This window comes from Salmo salar, chromosome 28 (assembly GCF_965601325.2).
Source record: "Salmo salar chromosome 28, fSalSal1, whole genome shotgun sequence".
NCBI lineage: Eukaryota > Metazoa > Chordata > Actinopteri > Salmoniformes > Salmonidae > Salmo > Salmo salar.
In genome coordinates this window covers 38,851,183-38,874,849 of record NC_138318.1, presented here as the reverse complement: position 1 = coordinate 38,874,849, position 23,667 = coordinate 38,851,183, and the positions used below count along the sequence as shown (strand labels likewise).

Sequence of the window (23,667 nt, the reverse complement as noted above, 5' to 3'; positions counted from 1 at the left end):
CCATTACCCTATATTATATCACCCCATTACCCTATCACACTATATCACCCCATTACCCTATATTATATCACCCCATTACCCTATCACACTATATCACCCCATTACCCTATCACACTATATCAACCCATTGCCCTATATTATATCACCCCATTACCCTATCACACTATATCACCCCATTACCCTATATTATATCACCCCATTACCCTATATTATATCACCCCATTACCCTATCACACTATATCACCCCATTACCCTATATTATATCACCCCATTACCCTATCACACTATATCACCCCATTACCCTATATTATATCACCCCATTACCCTATCACACTATATCACCCCATTACCCTATATTATATCACCCCATTACCCTATCACACTATATCAACCCATTGCCCTATATTATATCACCCCATTACCCTATCACAAATATCACCCCATTACCCAATATTATATCACCCCATTACCCTATATTATATCACCCCATTACCCTATCACACTATATCACCCCATTACCCTATCACACTATATCAACCCATTGCCCTATATTATATCACCCCATTACCCTATCACACTATATCACCCCATTACCCTATCACACTATATCACCCCATTACCCTATCACACTATATCAACCCATTACCCTATATTATATCACCCCATTACCCTATCACACTATATCACCCCATTCCTGATTTATTTCCCCTCTTACTCTCATGGAAACCACTCCTTATGCTTTGTGATAGGCCTATAGCGTGTGTCCTAAAACCGTGTGGAACCCTAACCTCTGACCTCTGGACTGATACTAAGGTATTGATATATCCAACCAAGACTATGGTTTCATTCATGGTTACTGGTTGATTTCATGGTTGCTGGTTGATTTCTGAAGGCCCTAACATTTATTTATTTATAAAATCTAGATTTCATAAAGGATTGTTTATTTAATCCATCCGAAACAGTATGTCGACAGTATGTCACATTACGTAACCCCATTTTAGAAATAAATGTCATAATCTCCTATTCAGCAAATCATTATCATTCTGTTGATGTTCCCAGAAAACAGGATTTTAGCAGATTTCCTTGTCTGTATTATTATTTTTTTACATTACATAATATTTGCTACTTGTAACCATTGACAGTTCTGTCTCTCAAGCCCATAGGCTAAATGAAAGTGACTGTTATCAGACAGAGGTCAGAGATTCTGGTATTTGCCATGAATTTTGTCATCAATGGCAGCCTCATGTAGGTGTGTGTTTTCTCTGACAGGGGGCGAATGCTAAATTTATACTGAGATTGGTGGGGCCTGGTCGTGTACTCAGAGTGGTGCCCCAGACAGTCCTCAATGAAGCACAGGTCACCATCATCGTTGAAGACTCTGCTGCCATCGATCACGAAAAAGGCAAATCCTTAACATACAAGGTATTTCAGACTGTCTTCAGCTGCACTTATGACAGACTGGGATATCAAATATTTGATCCTAGGATGGGACACTGTCAAATAGATTTGGTTTAACTTTATTATAAAACAGTGCCGAAATTACCAGGTATTTACACAGTAAGAAATTACAATGGTTATATTCTACTTAATATAATATGAGAATAATTTAGCAGACTCTTTTGTCCAAAGTGACTTACTGTAATGCTTGCATATATGTTTTATGTTTGGTCCCAGAGGGAATCCAACCCACAATCCTAGGCGTTGCAATCGACATGTTCATTCCATAATATATATTTTGTTACTATAGTACAACAGCAGAAACAGATTTGACATGTTTTTTTTTTCACCCCCCAACACAGTTACTAGCGGTGGAGATTGACACCCCTGAGAGATTCAGTGCGACAGCTGATATTGTGATTAATCTTTTGGACACAAATGACAACACTCCCAGGTTCACCTCAGAGTATTACATCGCACGTATCCCGGAAAACTCCCCCGGAGGCTCCAACGTAGTGACTGTCACCGTGAGTACATCTGGATTATTCAATTCTACTCAAAGGCCACTGCCAGCTAAATATGATTACGTAATCTCCCAACAATAATCCACCGATAGATAAATGGTTAGGGTTAATTGGAAACTGAAAGGAAGCAGGGAATTTCAGCTTGTAGGAGTTCCACAAAATGGGATATTTTGCCAGGAGAGAGAGAACTAACACCTGTATAGTTTGCATAGTGTCACTGAATGTTGATATTAATTGGTAGTGATAACCTACTTTCTCCATTCAATACTCAACTGTCTTAAGATGAATGCACTTAACTATAAATCGCTCTAGATAAGAGCGTCTGCTAAATGACTAAAATGTCAACAGAAACTATGTAACCAGATTCATGCCGAAAGAAATACAAATTAGTATTGAAACAACGATGATAACAATGTTTAAATAAAGTTAATATTGGACTGTTATTTATTTTGCCATGAATCTGCTTCCATAGCAGTATTATTTATACTGGTATATTACTAGTAGTAAATGTTTAGCAGGAATTACAGTTGGTGAGATGGAAACAATCCTGTTAGGATTTATCATATTGGCCTCAACCCTGTGATGTCCTTGTGTGGCTGTGTGCTATTCACCCCAGGGAATTGGATAGAGCCGAGGACAGCCCCTGCCGGGGTGAAATCCCCCTCACATTGTGTATGACCTTACCCTCAGACTGTTCCAATCAGCTAATGGATAGTCATTGTATGACCTTCTTTCAGGAGTTGAGTCCTACTCAACAATATTGTCCACAAAAAACAAGTTGTTAATATTATCAAAAAATGGATACCATAATATGGTTATGCATTAATTATGGATAAATAAAATCTTTGATAAGCGTTTATTTCCGGTGCGATTACATTATTTTTGAAGAGCCCGGAAAATCTCGTGAGCTTGATGTGCAAGAGTACCAACATTCTAACTCCTCTCCTCTATGCATTCTAACTTCTACTGTATCCTCTATGTTCCGTTCCAGCATTCTAACTTCTATCCTCTAGTCTACTCTATGTTCCGTTCCAGTATTCTACCAGCATTCTAACTTCTATCCTCTAGTCTACTCTATGTTCCGTTCCAGTATTCTACCAGCATTCTAACTTCTATCCTCTAGTCTACTCTATGTTCCGTTCCAGTATTCTAACTTCTATCCTCTAGTCTACTCTATGTTCCGTTCCAGTATTCTACCAGTATTCTAACTTCTATCCTCTAGTCTACTCTATGTTCCGTTCCAGTATTCTACCAGCATTCTAACTTCTATCCTCTAGTCTACTCTATGTTCCGTTCCAGTATTCTACCAGCATTCTAACTTCTATCCTCTAGTCTACTCTATGTTCCGTTCCAGTATTCTAACTTCTATCCTCTAGTCTACTCTATGTTCCGTTCCAGTATTCTACCAGCATTCTAACTTCTACTGTATACTCTATGTTCCGTTCCGGTATTCTACCAGCATTCTAACTTCTACTGTATCCTCTATGTTCCGTTCCAGTATTCTACCAGCATTCTAACTTCTATCCTCTAGTCTACTCTATGTTCCGTTCCAGTATTCTACCAGCATTCTAACTTCTACTGTATCCTCTATGTTCCGTTCCAGTGTTCTACCAGCATTCTAACTTCTACTGTATCCTCTATGTTCCGTTCCAGTATTCTACCAGCATTCTAACTTCTATCCTCTAGTCTACTCTATGTTCCGTTCCAGTATTCTACCAGCATTCTAACTTCTACTGTATCCTCTATGTTCCGTTCCAGTATTCTACCAGCATTCTAACTTCTATCCTCTAGTCTACTCTATGTTCCGTTCCAGTATTCTAACTTCTATCCTCTAGTCTACTCTATGTTCCGTTCCAGTATTCTACCAGTATTCTAACTTCTATCCTCTAGTCTACTCTATGTTCCGTTCCAGTATTCTACCAGCATTCTAACTTCTATCCTCTAGTCTACTCTATGTTCCGTTCCAGTATTCTACCAGCATTCTAACTTCTATCCTCTAGTCTACTCTATGTTCCGTTCCAGTATTCTAACTTCTATCCTCTAGTCTACTCTATGTTCCGTTCCAGTATTCTACCAGCATTCTAACTTCTACTGTATCCTCTATGTTCCGTTCCAGTATTCTACCAGCATTCTAACTTCTACTGTATCCTCTATGTTCCGTTCCAGTATTCTACCAGCATTCTAACTTCTATCCTCTAGTCTACTCTATGTTCCGTTCCAGTATTCTACCAGCATTCTAACTTCTATCCTCTAGTCTACTCTATGTTCCGTTCCAGTATTCTACCAGCATTCTAACTTCTACTGTATCCTCTATGTTCCGTTCCAGTATTCTACCAGCATTCTAACTTCTATCCTCTAGTCTACTCTATGTTCCGTTCCAGTATTCTACCAGCATTCTAACTTCTACTGTATACTCTATGTTCCGTTCCAGTATTCTACCAGCATTCTAACTTCTATCCTCTAGTCTACTCTATATTCCGTTCCAGTATTCTACCAGCATTCTAACTTCTACTGTATCCTCTATGTTCCGTTCCAGTATTCTACCAGCATTCTAACTTCTACTGTATCCTCTATGTTCCGTTCCAGTATTCTACCAGCATTCTAACTTCTATCCTCTAGTCTACTCTATGTTCCGTTCCAGTATTCTACCAGCATTCTAACTTCTACTGTATCCTCTATGTTCCGTTCCAGTGTTCTACCAGCATTCTAACTTCTACTGTATCCTCTATGTTCCGTTCCAGTATTCTACCAGCATTCTAACTTCTATCCTCTAGTCTACTCTATGTTCCGTTCCAGTATTCTACCAGCATTCTAACTTCTACCTGTAGTCCTCTATGTTCCGTTCCAGTATTCTACCAGCATTCTAACTTCTATCCTCTAGTCTACTCTATGTTCCGTTCCAGTATTCTACCAGCTCTCTATCCTCTAGTCTACTCTATGTTCCGTTCCAGTATTCTACCAGTATTCTAACTTCTATCCTCTAGTCTACTCTATGTTCCGTTCCAGTATTCTACCAGCATTCTAACTTCTATCCTCTAGTCTACTCTATGTTCCGTTCCAGTATTCTACCAGCATTCTAACTTCTATCCTCTAGTCTACTCTATGTTCCGTTCCAGTATTCTAACTTCTATCCTCTAGTCTACTCTATGTTCCGTTCCAGTATTCTACCAGCATTCTAACTTCTACTGTATCCTCTATGTTCCGTTCCAGTATTCTACCAGCATTCTAACTTCTACTGTATCCTCTATGTTCCGTTCCAGTATTCTACCAGCATTCTAACTTCTATCCTCTAGTCTACTCTATGTTCCGTTCCAGTATTCTACCAGCATTCTAACTTCTATCCTCTAGTCTACTCTATGTTCCGTTCCAGTATTCTACCAGCATTCTAACTTCTACTGTATCCTCTATGTTCCGTTCCAGTATTCTACCAGCATTCTAACTTCTACTGTATCCTCTATGTTCCGTTCCAGTGTTCTACCAGCATTCTAACTTCTATCCTCTAGTCTACTCTATGTTCCGTTCCAGTATTCTACCAGCATTCTAACTTCTATCCTCTAGTCTACTCTATATTCCGTTCCAGTATTCTACCAGTATTCTAACTTCTACTGTATCCTCTATGTTCCGTTCCAGTATTCTACCAGCATTCTAACTTCTATCCTCTAGTCTACTCTATGTTCCGTTCCAGTATTCTACCAGCATTCTAACTTCTATCCTCTAGTCTACTCTATGTTCCGTTCCAGTATTCTACCAGCATTCTAACTTCTACTGTATCCTCTATGTTCCGTTCCAGTATTCTACCAGCATTCTAACTTCTACTGTATCCTCTATGTTCCGTTCCAGTATTCTACCAGCATTCTAACTTCTACTGTATCCTCTATGTTCCGTTCCAGTATTCTACCAGCATTCTAACTTCTATCCTCTAGTCTACTCTATGTTCCGTTCCAGTATTCTACCAGCATTCTAACTTCTACTGTATCCTCTATGTTCCGTTCCAGTGTTCTACCAGCATTCTAACTTCTATCCTCTAGTCTACTCTATGTTCCGTTCCAGTATTCTAACAGCATTCTAACTTCTATCCTCTAGTCTACTCTATGTTCCGTTCCAGTATTCTACCAGCATTCTAACTTCTACTGTATACTCTATGTTCCGTTCCAGTATTCTACCAGCATTCTAACTTCTACTGTATCCTCTATGTTCCGTTCCAGTATTCTACCAGCATTCTAACTTCTACTGTATCCTCTATGTTCCGTTCCAGTATTCTACCAGCATTCTAACTTCTATCCTCTAGTCTACTCTATGTTCCGTTCCAGTATTCTACCAGCATTCTAACTTCTATCCTCTAGTCTACTCTATGTTCCGTTCCAGTATTCTAACAGCATTCTAACTTCTACTGTATCCTCTATGTTCCGTTCCAGTATTCTACCAGCATTCTAACTTCTATCCTCTAGTCTACTCTATGTTCCGTTCCAGTGTTCTAACTCCCTTTTTCTTGGTTGCGTTCCAGGCCAATGATCCAGATTCTGGCCTTTGGGGTGAAGTCAAGTACTCCATTTATGGTTCCAGATCTGATTTGTAAGTATAGTAGAGTCCTGCCAACACCAATGATTGTTGGACATGATGATCTGTGTAAAATCACTTCCTCAGTTGATGTGGAGCCAGTTGAATAGATCAAAATGGGCAGAAATTATCACTTATACAATATCATTATTTGTAACATCTGGTTATGCATTGGGACAGATGATTCTTTATATTGGGACACTACATTACATCCCCTTTTTTTACCCTTAAGTGTGACTTTACTGTATTTACGTTTTTAAATAATCTCTTAAATAATCTCTTAGGTTCTTCCCCTTTGATTGTAAAATGGGAGCAGCCAGTATCCCAGTATATTGGCTTGGCTCTGCTGGTAGACAGTAGCTCCTCTCCTCTCTCCTGTAAAAGCTTCCTCTAAGATGGCAGCAAGATACTGACTGGTTAATCTCGTAATTGGATTGTAGGGTAAGAAATAGCCTGCCAGGCTTGGATGCCTCATGTGGAGAGGGCCAATTAACATGCAATGTGACAGCTGGAGCTCTGCTATGGAAAGCAAGCAAGACAGGCAGGCTGCAATACAGGCAGTACATTGAAAAAATAAGTGTCAATTTATCTTCCAGTTCTGCTTGCCGTCTTGACACGGGAAGTCAAATTCTAAATGTGTGAAAGTTAAGAAGTTGCTTTAAGAAGTTGCTTTGTATTTGTTAATTTTCACAGGGAATACATTGTGTAAAGAAAATGATTGAAAATGGCTGAATATCTGCCACTTTAACAACATTGGACATACAAAATGTGTACTGGACAAATAATTACCTTTGTGGATAATACAGAAAACTTTATCCAGCATCTAGACCACAGGACTTCTTAACATATTTTTACTACAAATTTTAATCCAAGATTAAACTGTAGCTGTCAATATACTACCAATATACTCCTAATATACTGTCAATATACTGCTAATATACTGCCAATATACTGCCATACTGTCAATATATTACCAATATACTCCTAAAATACTGCCAGTATACTGCTAATATTCTGCCAATATGCCGCTAAAATTCTGCCAATATAAGGCTATCATACAGCCAATATACTGCCAATATACTACTAATATACTGCCAATATACTGCCAATATACTACTAATATACTGCCAATATACTGCCAATATACTACCAATATACTGCCAATATACTGCCAATATACTACCAATATACTGCCAATATACTGCTAATATACTACCAATATACTGCCAATATACTGCCAATATACTACCAATATACTGCCAATATACTGCCAATATACTACCAATATACTGCCAATATACTGCCAATATACTACCAATATACTGCCAATATACTGCCAATATACTGCCAATATACTGCCATACTGCCAATATACTGCTAATATACTACCAATATACTGCCAATATACTGCCATACTGCCAATATACTGCCAATATACTACCAATATACTGCCAATATACTGCCAATATACTACCATACTGCCAATATACTGCTAATATACTACCAATATACTGCCAATATACTGCCATACTGCCAATATACTGCTAATATACTGCCAATATACTGCCAATATACTGCCAATATACTACCAATATACTGCCAATATACTGCCAATATACTACCAATATACTACCAATATACTGCCAATATACTGCCAATATACTACCATACTGCCAATATACTGCTAATATACTACCAATATACTGCCAATATACTGCCATACTGCCAATATACTACCAATATACTGCCAATATACTGCCAATATACTACCAATATACTGCCAATATACTGCCAATATACTACCAATATACTGCCAATATACTGCCAATATACTGCCAATATACTACCAATATACTGCCAATATACTGCCAATATACTACCATACTGCCAATATACTGCTAATATACTACCAATATACTGCCAATATACTGCCATACTGCCAATATACTGCTAATATACTGCCAATATACTGCCAATATACTGCCATACTGCCAATATACTGCCAATATACTGCCAATATACTGCCAATATACTACTAATATACTGCCAATATACTGCCATACTGCCAATATACTGCCAATATACTGCCAATATACTGCCATACTGCCAATATACTACCAATATACTGCCAATATACTGCCAATATACTGCCAATATACTGCTAATATACTGCCAATATACTGCCATACTGCCAATATACTGCCATACTGCCAATATACTACCAATATACTGCCAATATACTGCCAATATACTGCCAATATACTGCTAATATACTGCCAATATACTGCCATACTGCCAATATACTGCCATACTGCCAATATACTACCAATATATTACCAATATACTGCCAATATACTGCCAATATACTGCTAATATACTGCCAATATGCCGCTAAAATTCTGCCAATATAAGGCTATCAAACAGCCAATATACTGCCAATATACTACTAATATACTGCCAATATACTGCCAATATACTGCCAATATACTGCCAATATACTGCCAATATACTGCCATACTGCCAATATACTACTAATATACTGCCAATATACTGCCATACTCCCAATATACTACTAATATACTGCCAATATACTACTAATATACTGCCAATATACTACTAATATACTGCCAATATACTGCCAATATACTGCCATACTCCCAATATACTACTAATATACTGCCAATATACTGCCATACTCCCAATATACTACTAATATACTGCCAATATACTACTAATATACTGCCAATATACTGCCAATGCGCTCTTTGTTGTGTCTTCCAGGTTTCTCATCCATCCGTCTTCAGGCATCATATACACCCAGGCCTGGGCCACTCTGGACGCTGAGGTAAAGTCCAAGTACAACTTCTACGTGAAGGCAGAGGACACAGAGGGCAAGTACAGCCTGGCGGAGGTGTTTGTCACCGTCCTGGACATCAACGACCATGTTCCAGAGTTCCATGACAGCCTTGTGGAGCGGACCATGGTCATTGGTGCACCTGTTAGAGTAGAGGTATGTATAATAGCAAGATGAGAGTGGCCTCCTGAGTGGCGCAGCGGTCTAAGGCACTGTATTACAACCGGCCGTGATCAGGAGTCCAATAGGGCAGCGCACAATTGGCCCAGCGTCGTCCGGGTTAGGGGAGGGTTTGGCCGGGGGGGGGGGGGGGGGGCTTTACTTGCCTCATCGCGCTCTAGCGACTCCTTGTCACAGGCCGGGCGCCTGCAGGCTGACCTCGGTCGTCAGGTGAACGGTGTTTCCCCTGCGACACATTTGTGCGGCTGGTTTCCGGGTTAAGCGGGCGGGTGTTAAGATGTGCGGTTTGGCAGGTCATGTTTTGGCGGACGCATGACTCGACCTTCGCCTCTACAGAGCCCGTTGGGGAGTTGCAGCGATGAGACAAGATCGAAATTGGGGAGAAAATGGGGGTAAAATATAGATCCCTAAAGGAGGTATGTACAGTAGCCATAAGATAAGACGACAGTATTATATAGATCCCTAAAGGAGGTACAGTATGTACAGTAGCCATGTGGTGTGTAGAGGTGTTCCCTAGTGGTTCACTGGCCATCGGTCTGGTTTGGTCCTAGAATACACTGTATGAATCATTACAACCCTAGTTAACACTGTATGAATCGTTATAACCCTTGTTAACACTTTATGAATCGTTACAACCCTAGTTAACACTGTATGAATCGTTACAACCCTAGTTAACACTGTATGAATCATTACAACCCTAGTAAACGCTGTATGAATCGTTACAACCCTAGTAAACGCTGTATGAATCGTTACAACCCTAGTTAACACTGTATGAATCGTTACAACTCTAGTTAACACTGTATGAATCATTACAACCCTAGTAAACGCTGTATGAATCGCTACAACCCTAGTAAACGCTGTATGAATCATTACAACCCTAGTTAACACTGTATGAATCATTACAACCCTAGTTAACACTGTATGAATCGTTACAACCCTAGTTAACACTGTATGAATCGTTACAACCCTAGTTAACACTGTATGAATCGTTACAACCCTAGTTAACACTGTATGAATCGTTACAACCCTAGTTAACACTGTATGAATCATTACAACCCTAGTTAACACTGTATGAATCGTTACAACCCTAGTTAACACTGTATGAATCGTTACAACCCTAGTTAACACTGTATGAATCGTTACAACCCTAGTTAACACTGTATGAATCGTTACAACCCTAGTTAACACTGTATGAATCATTACAACCCTAGTTAACACTGTATAGTGGATGTTGGATGATAATTACCTGAAATGTAAAATGTGAGCATATCCAGAACCGCTTCATTATATATACAGTATATATATATATATTTAAGTAATGTGTTTGGTTTTGCCACTTTTTCCTTGTTTCGTTCAGGCAATAGATGCCGATGCAGGGTCGCCCAATAACATAATTGAGTATTCCATAATGCAAGCTGAGCCGAACAACATCTTCGACATCAACGCGGAGACTGGAGAAATCAACCTGAAGTCGTACATCAAGTCCATGGAGATCGTGCAGAACATCACCAAGCAGAAAGACTGCAGGTGGTCTCTGGTTGTCCAAGCCCGGGACCGAGGGTCTCCGTCCTTCAGCACTACCGCCGTGGTCAACATCGACATCACTGAGGCGGTAAGTTCAATGTTTCCTGACCTTAACCCTAACCGTAGAGTTATAACCCTAACTTAACTCTAACCTTAACCGTAGAGTATAACCCTAACCTAACTCTAACCTTAACCTTAACCTAACTCTAACCCTAACCTAAACCTAACTCTAACCCTAACCGTAGAGTTATAACCCTAACCTACTCTAACCTAACCTCCTAACCTAACCCTAACCTTAACCTAACTCTAACCCTAACCGTAGAGTTATAACCCTAACCTAAACCTAACTCTAACCGTAGAGTTATAACCCTAACCTAACTCTAACCTTAACCTAACTCTAACCTTAACCGTAGAGTTATAACCCTAACCTAAACCTAACTCTAACCCTAACCTTAACCTAACTCTAACCCTAACCGTAGAGTTATAACCCTAACCTAAACCTAACTCTAACCCTAACCGTAGAGTTATACCTAACTCTAACCCTAACCTAAACCTAACTCTAACCCTAACCGTAGAGTTATAAACCTAACCTTAACCTAACTCTAACCCTAACCTTAACCTAACTCTAACCCTAACCGTAGAGTTATAACCCTAACCTAACTCTAACCTTAACCTAACTCTAACCCTAACCTTAACCTAACTCTAACCCTAACCGTAGAGTTATAACCCTAACCTAAACCTAACTCTAACCCTAACCTTAACCTAACTCTAACCTTAACCTAACTCTAACCCTAACCGTAGAGTTATAACCCTAACCTAAACCTAACCCTAACCGTAGAGTTATAAACCTAACTCTAACCCTAACCTAAACCTAACTCTAACCCTAACCGTAGTGTTATAACCCTAACCTAAACCTAACTCTAACCTTAACCTAACTCTAACCCTAACCGTAGAGTTATAAACCTAACCTTAACCTAACTCTAACCCTAACCTTAACCTAACTCTAACCTAACTCTAACCCTAACCTTAACCTAACTCTAACCCTAACCTTAACCTAACTCTAACCCTAACCTAACCCTAACCCTAACTCTAACCTTGACCTAACGCTAACCTTAACAGTGGAGTTATAACTCTAACCTTAAGCTGACTCATAACTCTAACCCTAACCTAACTCTAACCCTAACTCTAACCCTAACCTAACTCTAACCCTAACCTATCTCTAACCTTAACCTAACTCTAACCCTAACCTAACTCTAACCGTAGAGTTATAACACTAACCCTAATCTAACCGTAATGCTGACCCTAACCCTAACCCTAATCTAACCGTAGAGTTATAACACTAACCCTAATATAACCGTAATGCTGACCCTAACCCTAACTTTAATCTACCGTAATTTCCGGACTATTAAGCGCACCTGAATATAAGCCGCACCCACTGAATTAAAAAAAATATATTATTTTGAACATAAATAAGCCGCACGTCTATAAGCCGAAGGTGCCTACCGGTACATTGAAACAAATGAACTTTACACAGGCTTTAATGAAACACGGCTTGTAACAAAAATAAATAGGCTTTAACGAAACACAGCTTGTAACAAAAAATAAATAGGCTTTAACGAAACACGGCTTGTAACAAAAAATAAAAAATTAGCAGTAAGCTTTAGTTGTCTTTTTGCACTGAGTCAATTCCTCACGCTGCTGTTTCCAACGTCTTATCATCGACTCATTAAGACCAAGCTGCCGTGCAGCAGCTCTATTTCCTTTTCCAACAGCCAGATCAATCGCCTTCAACTTGAAAGCTGCATCATATGCATTTCTCCGTGTCTTTGCCATGATGAGGGTGACAAAATGACTACCGTAATCAGAATGATGGGAAGTTTGAGAGCGCTCGATTTAATCTAAACAGTAAACCAAAAAGTTGTTTGACCTTAACCCGTTCAGCAATTTCATTGGTCTAATGAAAGGTCCATGCCGCCAAAAAACTGAGCATGTCACAGAATGTGTTTTTTTGGAGAAAAAAAAATTGAAAGCGCGAAAAATCCATATATTAGCCGCGTCATTGTTTAAGCCGCGAGGTTCAAAGCCTGGGAAAAAAGTTGCGGCTTATAGTCCGGAATTTACGGTACCGTAATGCTGACCCTAACCCTAACCTAACTCTAACCCTAATCTAACAGTAATGCTGACCCTAACCCTAACCTAACTCTAACCCTAATCTAACAGTAATGCTGACCCTAACCCTAACCTAACTCTAACCCTAATCTAACAGTAATGCTGACCCTAACCCTAACCTAACTCTAACCCTAATCTAACAGTAATGCTGACCCTAACCCTAACCCTAATCTAACAGTAATGCTGACCCTAACCCTAACCCTAATCTAACAGTAATGCTGACCCTAACCCTAATCTAACAGTAATGCTGACCCTAACTCTAACCCTAATCTAACAGTAATGCTGACCCTAACCCTAACCTAACTCTAACCCTAATCTAACAGTAATGCTGACCCTAACCCTAACCCTAATCTAACAGTAATGCTGACCCTAACCCTAACCCTAACCTAACAGTAATGCTGACCCTAACCCTAACCTAACAGTAATGCTGACCCTAACCCTAATCTAACAGTAATGCTGACCCTAACCCTAACCCTAACCTAACTCTAACCCTAATCTAACAGTAATGCTGACCCTAACTCTAACCCTAATCTAACAGTAATGCTGACCCTAACCCTAACCTAACTCTAACCCTAATCTAACAGTAATGCTGACCCTAACCCTAACCTAACTCTAACCCTAATCTAACAGTAATGCTGACCCTAACCCTAACCTAACTCTAACCCTAATCTAACAGTAATGCTGACCCTAACCCTAACCTAACTCTAACCCTAATCTAACAGTAATGCTGACCCTAACCCTAACCTAACTCTAACCCTAATCTAACAGTAATGCTGACCCTAACCCTAACCCTAATCTAACAGTAATGCTGACCCTAACCTAACTCTAACCCTAATCTAACAGTAATGCTGACCCTAACCCTAATCTAACAGTAATGCTGACCCTAACCCGAACCCTAATCTAACAGTAATGCTGACCCTAACCCTAACCCTAATCTAACAGTAATGCTGACCCTAACTCTAACCCTAATCTAACAGTAATGCTGACCCTAACCCTAACCCTAATCTAACAGTAATGCTGACCCTAACCCTAATCTAACAGTAATGCTGACCCTAACCCTAATCTAACAGTAATGCTGACCCTAACCCTAATCTAACAGTAATGCTGACCCTAACCCTAACCCTAATCTAACAGTAATGCTGACCCTAACCCTAACCCTAATCTAACAGTAATGCTGACCCTAACCCTAACCTAACTCTAACCCTAATCTAACAGTAATGCTGACCCTAACCCTAACCTAACTCTAACCCTAATCTAACAGTAATGCTGACCCTAACCCTAACCTAACTCTAACCCTAATCTAACAGTAATGCTGACCCTAACCCTAACCTAACTCTAACCCTAATCTAACAGTAATGCTGACCCTAAACCTAACTCTAACCCTAATCTAACAGTAATGCTGACCCTAACCCTAATCTAACAGTAATGCTGACCCTAACCCTAATCTAACAGTAATGCTGACCCTAACCCTAACCCTAACCTAACAGTAATGCTGACCCTATCCCTAACCCTAATCTAACAGTAATGCTGACCCTAACCCTAACCCTAATCTAACAGTAATGCTGACCCTAACCCTAATCTAACAGTAATGCTGACCCTAACCCTAACCCTAATCTAACAGTAATGCTGACCCTAACCCTAACCCTAATCTAACAGTAATGCTGACCCTAACCCTAACCCTAATCTAACAGTAATGCTGACCCTAACCCTAACCCTAATCTAACAGTAATGCTGACCCTAACCCTAACCCTAACCCTAATCTAACAGTAATGCTGACCCTAACTCTAACCCTAATCTAACAGTAATGCTGACCCAATGTTTCTGTAAAATAAACGAACGATGATAAAGCCTTGTGTTCTTATTTTTATTTGATTTAGTCTTGTGCTGTTGGTGGTAGCTGCACCAGATTCAGCTGCCCTGCGCGCTGGGTAGGAGAACTGTTGCCATTTTCAACATTTCATATGTCTGTAGGTCGAAACTCTGCCTTCCTGGTGGGCCCAGAGAGCAAATCAAATGCACTATAAACCGACCGCTGGCCAATCGGATGGCTCAGATTACCGTGTCTGGTGGGCCCAGAGAGCAAATCAAATGTACTATAAACCTACCGCTGGCCAATCGGATGGCTCAGATTACCGTGTCTGGTGGGCCCAGAGAGCAAATCAAATGCACTATAAACCTACCGCTGGCCAATCGGATGGCTCAGATTACCGTGTCTGGTGGGCCCAGAGAGCAAATCAAATGCACTATAAACCTACCGCTGGCCAATCGGATGTCTGCGGTGACGTAGCAGGCGTAAAGAAAGATACAGCAGAGTTGATACTGTGAGATTTCAAAACCTTTAAAACCACGACTAGAGAGATACTGTCAACAAATACAGCAAAGAGCTGTTGTTTTTATGCTTCCTACAAGAGCACAAAATATTTACATTTCTAGATGTCTTTGAAAAGCCATTCAGGTAAATAACCTTTTTTTTTTAATGTTTTAACTTAAAGTGGCAGTGTTGTATTTTGATACAGGCTTGAATAAGCTAAGTAGCCAATAGTCAGAGGGTAGCATCATTTGTCTGACTCTTTGTAATAATAGTATGGGAATAATAATACATTTTATTTTCTAAAGTGGTATTTTGCATCGAACAACACAACAACATTTCAGTCACCTCCTTGTGTGAAGGACACGTAGATAAACAGGTTAATGTCAAGCCCTGCATGTTTTCTGGGAATGTAGGTTTACATTGAACACCACACATTGGCTGCTACTGCAGGCTGAATGATAGAACAGCTATTTCCATGTTAAAAATATTATGGGATGCATTTTCTCCATTGTTTTTGATGATAGGACACTCTAGTAGGACTACATTATGATCAAATAGCCACAGCAGCCTACTTGACCACTGTTAAAACTTTAACTTAAAGTGTTAACTAACCCAAACCCATAGCCATCTAACCTTAACTAACCTAAACCCTTAACATAGCCTCTCCTAACCCCCCCTGCCTCAACCTAACCTAAACCCTTAACATAGCCATCTAACCTTAACTAACCCAAACCCATAGCCATCTAACCTAACACCCCTTAACATAGCCATCTAACCTTAACTAACCCAAACCCATAGCCATCTAACCTAACACCCCCTTAACATAGCCATCTAACCTTAACTAACCCAAACCCATAGCCATCTAACCTTAACTAACCTAAACCCTTAACATAGCCATCTAACCTTAACTAACCTAAACCCTTAACATAGCCATCTAACCTTAACTAACCTAAACCCATAGCCATCTAACCTTAACTAACCCATAGCCATCTAACCTAAACCCTTAACATAGCCATCTAACCTTAACTAACCTAAACCCTTAACATAGCCATCTAACATTAACTAACCCAAACCCATAGCCTTCTAACCTTAACTAACCCAAACCCTTAACATAGCCATCTAACCTTAACTAACATAGCCATCTAACCTTAACTAACCTAAACCCTTAACATAGCCATCTAACCTTAACTAACCCAAACCCTTAACATAGCCATCTAACCTTAACTAACCCAAACCCATAGCCATCTAACCTTAACTAACCCAAACCCATAGCCATCTAACCTTAACTAACCCATAGCCTTCTAACCTTAACTAACCGAAACCCTTAACATAGCCATCTAACCTTAACTAACCTAAACCCATAGCCATCTAACCTTAACTAACCCAAACCCATAGCCATCTAACCTTAACTAACCTAAACCCTTAACATAGCCATCTAACCTTAACTAACCCAAACCCATAGCCATCTAACCTTAACTAACCTAAACCCTTAACATAGCCATCTAACCTTAACTAACCTAAACCCTTAACATAGCCATCTAACCTTAACTAACCCAAACCCTTAACATAGCCATCTAACCTTAACTAACCCAAACCCATAGCCATCTAACCTTAACTAACCCAAACCCATAGCCATCTAACCTTAACTAACCTATAGCCTTCTAACCTTAACTAACCGAAACCCTTAACATAGCCATCTAACCTTAACTAACCTAAACCCTTAACATAACCTTAACTAACCTAAACCCTTAACATAGCCATCTAACCTTAACTAACCCAAACCCTTAACATAGCCTTCTAACCTTAACTAACCTAAACCCTTAACATAACCATCTAACCTAAACCCTTAACATAGCCATCTAACCTTAACTAACCTAAACCCATAGCCATCTAACCTTAACTAACCTTAACCCTTAACATAACCTTAACTAACCTAAACCCTTAACATAACCATCTAACCTTAACCCTTAACATAGCCATCTAACCTAAACTCTTAACATAGCCATAGCATATTTTAAACAGTTTACTATACTATACTAACAACTATACTGAAGTAACAAACATGAAGTCATTTCATTTCAGGTCCAGTGTCTATTTGAGCCCCTTTGTCAGAAGAACAGCGTAATCTCTATCTCTCATATCAACCAGGGACCCAGTAGCTGTCAATGTAGTATTTTATGAACCTGTCACAGGAACATAATCCTCATCAGAAACATGCTAGTGAACAGATGGAACAGCCAGTTCTGATGAGCCCACCAGCAGGGCACCACGTAGGGAATAGGTTGCAATTTGGGTCACATCCTAAGCCTCTATGATCAACAGTCACAGCAGGCTGGGATGAATGGATCAGCGTCAAAGCATATATCGTAATATCATATACGCCAGTTAACAGATGTTTTTATCCAAAGTGACTTACAGTACAGTGAGTACATACTTGATTAGTGCATGTGTGAGCTTCCTGTGGGAATTGAACCCCCAACTTTGGTGTTGCTGGACCCATGCTTTTACCAACTGAGCCACAAAGGACCACCTGCAGTCATCACGTTGCTACTGTTATAGAGATGTAGTCTGTCTGGGGCTCCTCTGTCAGTACTGTTATAGAGATGTAGTCTGTCTGAGGCTCCTCTGTCAGTACTGTTATAGAGATGTAGTCTGTCTGAGGTTCCTCTGTCAGTACTGTTATAGAGATGTAGTCTGTCTGAGGCTCCTCTGTCAGTACTGTTATAGAGATGTAGTCTGTCTGAGGTTCCTCTGTCAGTACTGTTATAGAGATGTAGTCTGACTGGGGCTCCTCTGTCAGTACTGTTATAGAGATGTAGTCTGTCTGAGGCTCCTCTGTCAGTACTGTTATAGAGATGTAGTCTGTCTGGAGCTCCTCTGTCAGTACTGTTATAGAGATGTAGTCTGTCTGGAGCTCCTCTGTCAGTACTGTTATAGAGATGTAGTCTGTCTGGAGCTCCTCTGTCAGTACTGTTATAGAGATGTAGTCTGTCTGGGGCTCCTCTGTCAGTACTGTTATAGAGATGTAGTCTGTCTGGGGCTCCTCTGTCAGTACTGTTATAGAGATGTAGTCTGTCTGGGGCTCCTCTGTCAGTACTGTTATAGAGATGTAGTCTGTCTGGGGCTCCTCTGTCAGTACTGTTATAGAGATGTAGTCTGTCTGGAGCTCCTCTGTCAGTACTGTTATAGAGATGTAGTCTGTCTGGAGCTCCTCTGTCAGTACTGTTATAGAGATGTAGTCTGTCTGGGGCTCCTCTGTCAGTACTGTTATAGAGATGTAGTCTGTCTGGGGCTCCTCTGTCAGTACTGTTATAGAGATGTAGTCTGTCTGGGGCTCCTCTGTCAGTACTGTTATAGAGATGTAGTCTGTCTGGAGCTCCTCTGTCAGTACTGTTATAGAGATGTAGTCTGTCTGGGGCTCCTCTGTCAGTACTGTTATAGAGATGTAGTCTGTCTGGGGCTCCTCTGTCAGTACTGTTATAGAGATGTAGTCTGTCTGAGGTTCCTCTGTCAGTACTGTTATAGAGATGTAGTCTGTCTGGAGCTCCTCTGTCAGTACTGTTATAGAGATGTAGTCTGACTGGGGCTCCTCTGTCGGTGCTTGGATCATCTGAGTCCTGACCTCACTGCTTGCCTACATGCTTTGGACCAAAATGGTGAATGTTTAAAATGTTTGATAATCTAGTCCCGTGATAAAAAGTATTTCTCTTTGTGCTCTTTTACAGACTCAAGTCAATGGGCCTATGGCAACCTTTTTATTGCAAAGTAGAGACAATCCAATGAAGGCCCTAGGCATGGTCGCTGGCGTCATCAGTATATTGGTAGGGGTTACTGTCTTAATCTCCACGGCTACGTTCTTGCGCAACACCAAGTCCAACAGGATAATGCCGGCACGACGCATCGTCATCAGACGGAGACCGCCAAGGGACCGCAAGCCGTGGACTTTTAACGTACCGTTCCGTGGTAACGGAAATGACTCGTCGAACAAGTTCATTGTAGGTGACCCGGAAGCAGGGAGTGTCAACGTCAACAACAAAGGCGGCCCCCGGTGGTCCAGGTCAAAACCCAAGCCTACGCCCCCTAGAGCTCCCTGCCTGCCCCCTCCATCCTGCCCTCCTCCGTCCTCCAACACCAGGCCCAGTGAGAGGCCCCGGCCCTGCGAAGCAGTGCCCACCGTCTCTGGGGGCCTGACCTCCAAGGTTTCCAGGGGATCCAGCCAGAGCAGGGAGATCAGCATCAGCTCTGACACTTCTAGGATCCCCGTCAGCTCAGCCCTGGTCTCTGAACTCAAAATGAGACTAGAGCAGAAAATCATTGAGAGCAACTCAAGCTATTATTGAACCTGATAGTTGTAATGTGCTTGCACTCTAACCAATCTCTCTGTAATTGTCTCGACTTCTGAAAGTTACTCAGTCCTAGGATTGTAAAACTACAAATGTAAAAGAATGTTGAGGACAGCAGGTTAATTTCCTTTAAAATGTTATTGAGGACACAATTTCAAAGCACGTCCTTTGTCAAAGCAATGTTCCAACACATTGTATTGAACCTATTTAATCCAACCAGTTCTACATGTGTTCTTAAAGATGTTAACATCATGTTTGATACTCGGGCCCTGGTCCAGAATAGTGCAGTATTTAGGGAATAGGGTGCCGCTTGGGATGCACACTCTGTCATCCAGCATTAGAAATAACTAGACATGTTTCCGCTCTGCCATCTTGAGATCATGTAATGTGATCCTTGTTAGATAAGTCTTTGCATTGCTGCCATCTTGAGGAAAACAACATGTTAACAAGAATGTCTGAGGGGGAAATACTGAGCTATGTCTGAGGGAAAGATTACTGCACATTTATGTGTAAACACAACTGGACATATGTTCCTGCCATTTCCTGAAAAGTTGTATTTTATTTGCTTTAAGACAATGCAATGTTTTCAGTAATAGTGCTTAAATATATATAATACGGATTAATATGTAAACTATGTTGCCTGGCAAATGTACTCACTTTTACTTGTGCATCAGAGTGATAATGCAGCTAACTGTATATAAGACAGCTATAAAACATGAGATATTCTTGACAGGATAAATGCCATTTAAAACATGAAGTGCTCATGCACCTCTGTAGTGACATTCATTTTTTTTTTCAATTTAAAGTTTTCTTGTGTTTCAATCAACCAACAAAACACATTCACAGATGTGACAGACTTAAAAAAAACTTTTTTTTTAAACTGAAAATAATAATTTTAAAAAAAATGTAAAGACTAAAAAATAATAATAATTTTAAAAAAAAACTTGCAGCAGCACTATCAAGGTTCTTGTTAGCTATTTCCAGCCTTAGCTGAGACGACGAGCAAATAATTAGTTTTTACAGCACCTTACACAACATGTATCTGCTCATTTCCCTAATCACCCCATTCACTCTGTCCAATGTGAAATATAGTTAAGTAGTGGAGACCAGAGTCTATCAAACTTGGGCTGTCTCTTGTGGAGGTCATAAGTGAGCTTTTCAAGAGGGAGAAAGTCAACAATCTGGTCAATCCACATTTTAAATGTAGGAGAAGAATTAGTGTAGTGACATTCTAATGGAGTTGGTCATATTTTGAAGTAGAGACGTAGAGGATTCTGAAGCGCTTGTTTCAAATGACTTGCTTTTTTTCCCTTAAATACTTTTGCATTTCTAAAGGGTAAACTTTTAATTGGGTGGATTGGTGTGTGATTGGTGGTGGATTGGTATTGGTGTGTGATTGGTATTGGATTGGTATTGGATTGGTATTGGATTGGTATTGGTGGTGGATTGGTATTGGATTGGTATTGGATTGGTATTGGATTGGTGTTGGATTGGTATTGGATTGATGTTGGATTGGTGTTGGATTGGTATTGGATTGGTGTTGGATTGATGTTGGATTGATGTTGGATTGGTATTGGTGGTGGATTGGTATTGGATTGGTATTGGATTGATGTTGGATTGGTGGTGGATTGGTGTTGGATTGGTGGTGGATTGGTGTTGGATTGGTGGTGGATTGGTGTTGGATTGGTGGTGGATTGGTGTTGGATTGGTATTGGATTGGTGGTGTACTGGTGTTGGATTGGTATTGGATTGGTGTTGGATTGGTGGTGGATTGGTGTTGGATTGGTATTGGATTGGTATTGGATTGGTATTGGATTGATGTTGGATTGGATTGATGTTGGATTGGTATTGGATTGATGTTGGATTGATGTTGGATTGCTCATTTAACTGAAGGGATCTTTTTGTTGCTTCAGTCAATAAACTCTAGAAATCAGTCACCCTAGATTAGGCTGATTAGCTAATAATTTATTTACACGTGAGTCAATATAATCACTGTTTCTCAAAATTGGCCAGAATCTTTAAGCATTCACTTCCACGCTGTGTACAGTATGTACACACTTTATGAAATTGTTTTGGATACATAATGATAAAATATATTCTGTGTCTATGTACTGTACGTATGCTGTGTAACACTTGCCTGTCCCTTTAAGTGAAAACTTTATATTGTCTTTAAATTTATCATTTTGAATAAATATTTGAAAAATAATTATATTTGTGTAGGGATCTTCTTTGTTCATATAAGCTAGATTTAAGTTTCAGAAAACAATAAACTAGAACTACGTTTCTGGGGGTGTACTGAGATACCAAACGGGCTGGACGATTCTTTTCTCACTACTCATCTTGAAAAAACATGGAAATCAATGACTCCGCCATCATTAACACAAAAGGAAAAACATGCTGATTTATTGAAATACACTGCTCAAAAAAATAAAGGGAACACTTAAACAACACATCCTAGATCTGAATGAAAGAAACAATGGAAATCCAATTTATCAACCCATGGAGGTCTGGATTTGGAGTCACACTCAAAATTAAAGTGGAAAACCACACTACAGGCTGATCCAACTTTGATGTAATGTCCTTAAAACAAGTCAAAATGAGGCTCAGTAGTGTGTGTGGCCCCCACGTGCCTGTATGACCTCCCTACAACGCCTGGGCATGCTCCTGATGAGGTGGCGGATGGTCTCCTGAGGGATCTCCTCCCAGACCTGGACTAAAGCATCCGCCAACTCCTGGACAGTCTGTGGTGCAACGTGACTGACCCACCGCCAAACCGGTCATGCTGGAGGATGTTGCAGGCAGCAGAACGTTCTCCACGGCGTCTCCAGACTCCGTCACGTCTGTCACGTGCTCAGTGTGAACCTGCTTTCATCTGTGAAGAACACAGGGCGCCAGTGGTGAATTTGCCAATCTTGGTGTTCTCTGGCAAATGCCAAACGTCCTGCACGGTGTTGGGCTGTAAGCCCAACCCCCACCTGTGGACGTCGGGCCCTCATACCACCCTCATGGAGTCTGTTTCTGACCGTTTGAGCTGACACATGCATATTTGTGGCCTGCCGGAGGTCATTTTGCAGGGCTCTGGCAGTGCTCCTCCTTGCACAAAGGCGGAGGTAGCGGTCCTGCTGCTGGGTTGTTGCCCTCCTACGGCCTCCTCCACGTCTCCTGATGTACTGGCCTGTCTCCTGGTAGCGCCTCCATGCTCTGGACACTACGCTGACAGACACAGCAAACCTTCTTGCAACAGCTCGCATTGATGTGCCATCCTGGATGAGCTGCACTACCTGAGCCACTTGTGTGGGTTGTAGACTCCGTCTCATGCTACCACTAGAGTGAAAGCACCGCCAGCATTCAAAAGTGACCAAAACATCAGCCAGGAAGCATAGGAACTGAGAAGTGGTATGTGGTCCCCACTTGCAGAACCACTCCTTTATTGGGGGTGTCTTGCTAATTGCCTATAATTTCCACCTGTTGTCTATTCCATTTGCACAACAGCATGTGAAATGTATTGTCAATCAGTGTTGCTTCCTAAGTGGACAGTTTGATTTCACAGAAGTGTGATTGACTTGGAGTTACATTGTGTTGTTTAAGTGTTCCCTTTATTTTTTTGAGCAGCGTAGTATGGGCAACCGAGAAAAACAAATTGGTACAATTTAAGGCCATGTGGAAAACGATAATGCAGATACTATAGTAGGGATAGAGGAGTGACCATGCGGGTACTAGGGATGGAGGAGTGACCATGCAGGTACTAGGGATGGAGGAGTGACCATG

General features: G+C 40.6%; 1 protein-coding gene across 1 annotated transcript in view; it reads left to right on the top strand.

Moving 5' to 3' along the window:
* Positions 1-22,300, top strand: part of LOC106589931 (cadherin-related family member 1a) — a 46,334-nt gene extending 24,034 nt beyond the window's left edge. Inside the window, exons 11-16 of the mRNA XM_045710225.2 lie at positions 1,270-1,422; positions 1,800-1,964; positions 6,466-6,533; positions 9,300-9,528; positions 10,910-11,164; positions 19,282-22,300. Of these exons, the coding sequence (XP_045566181.2) occupies positions 1,270-1,422; positions 1,800-1,964; positions 6,466-6,533; positions 9,300-9,528; positions 10,910-11,164; positions 19,282-19,896 (1,485 nt within the window). The 3' untranslated portion in view covers positions 19,897-22,300. The remainder of the gene's footprint in view (positions 1-1,269; positions 1,423-1,799; positions 1,965-6,465; positions 6,534-9,299; positions 9,529-10,909; positions 11,165-19,281) is intronic.
* Positions 22,301-23,667: the final 1,367 nt, after the last annotated feature.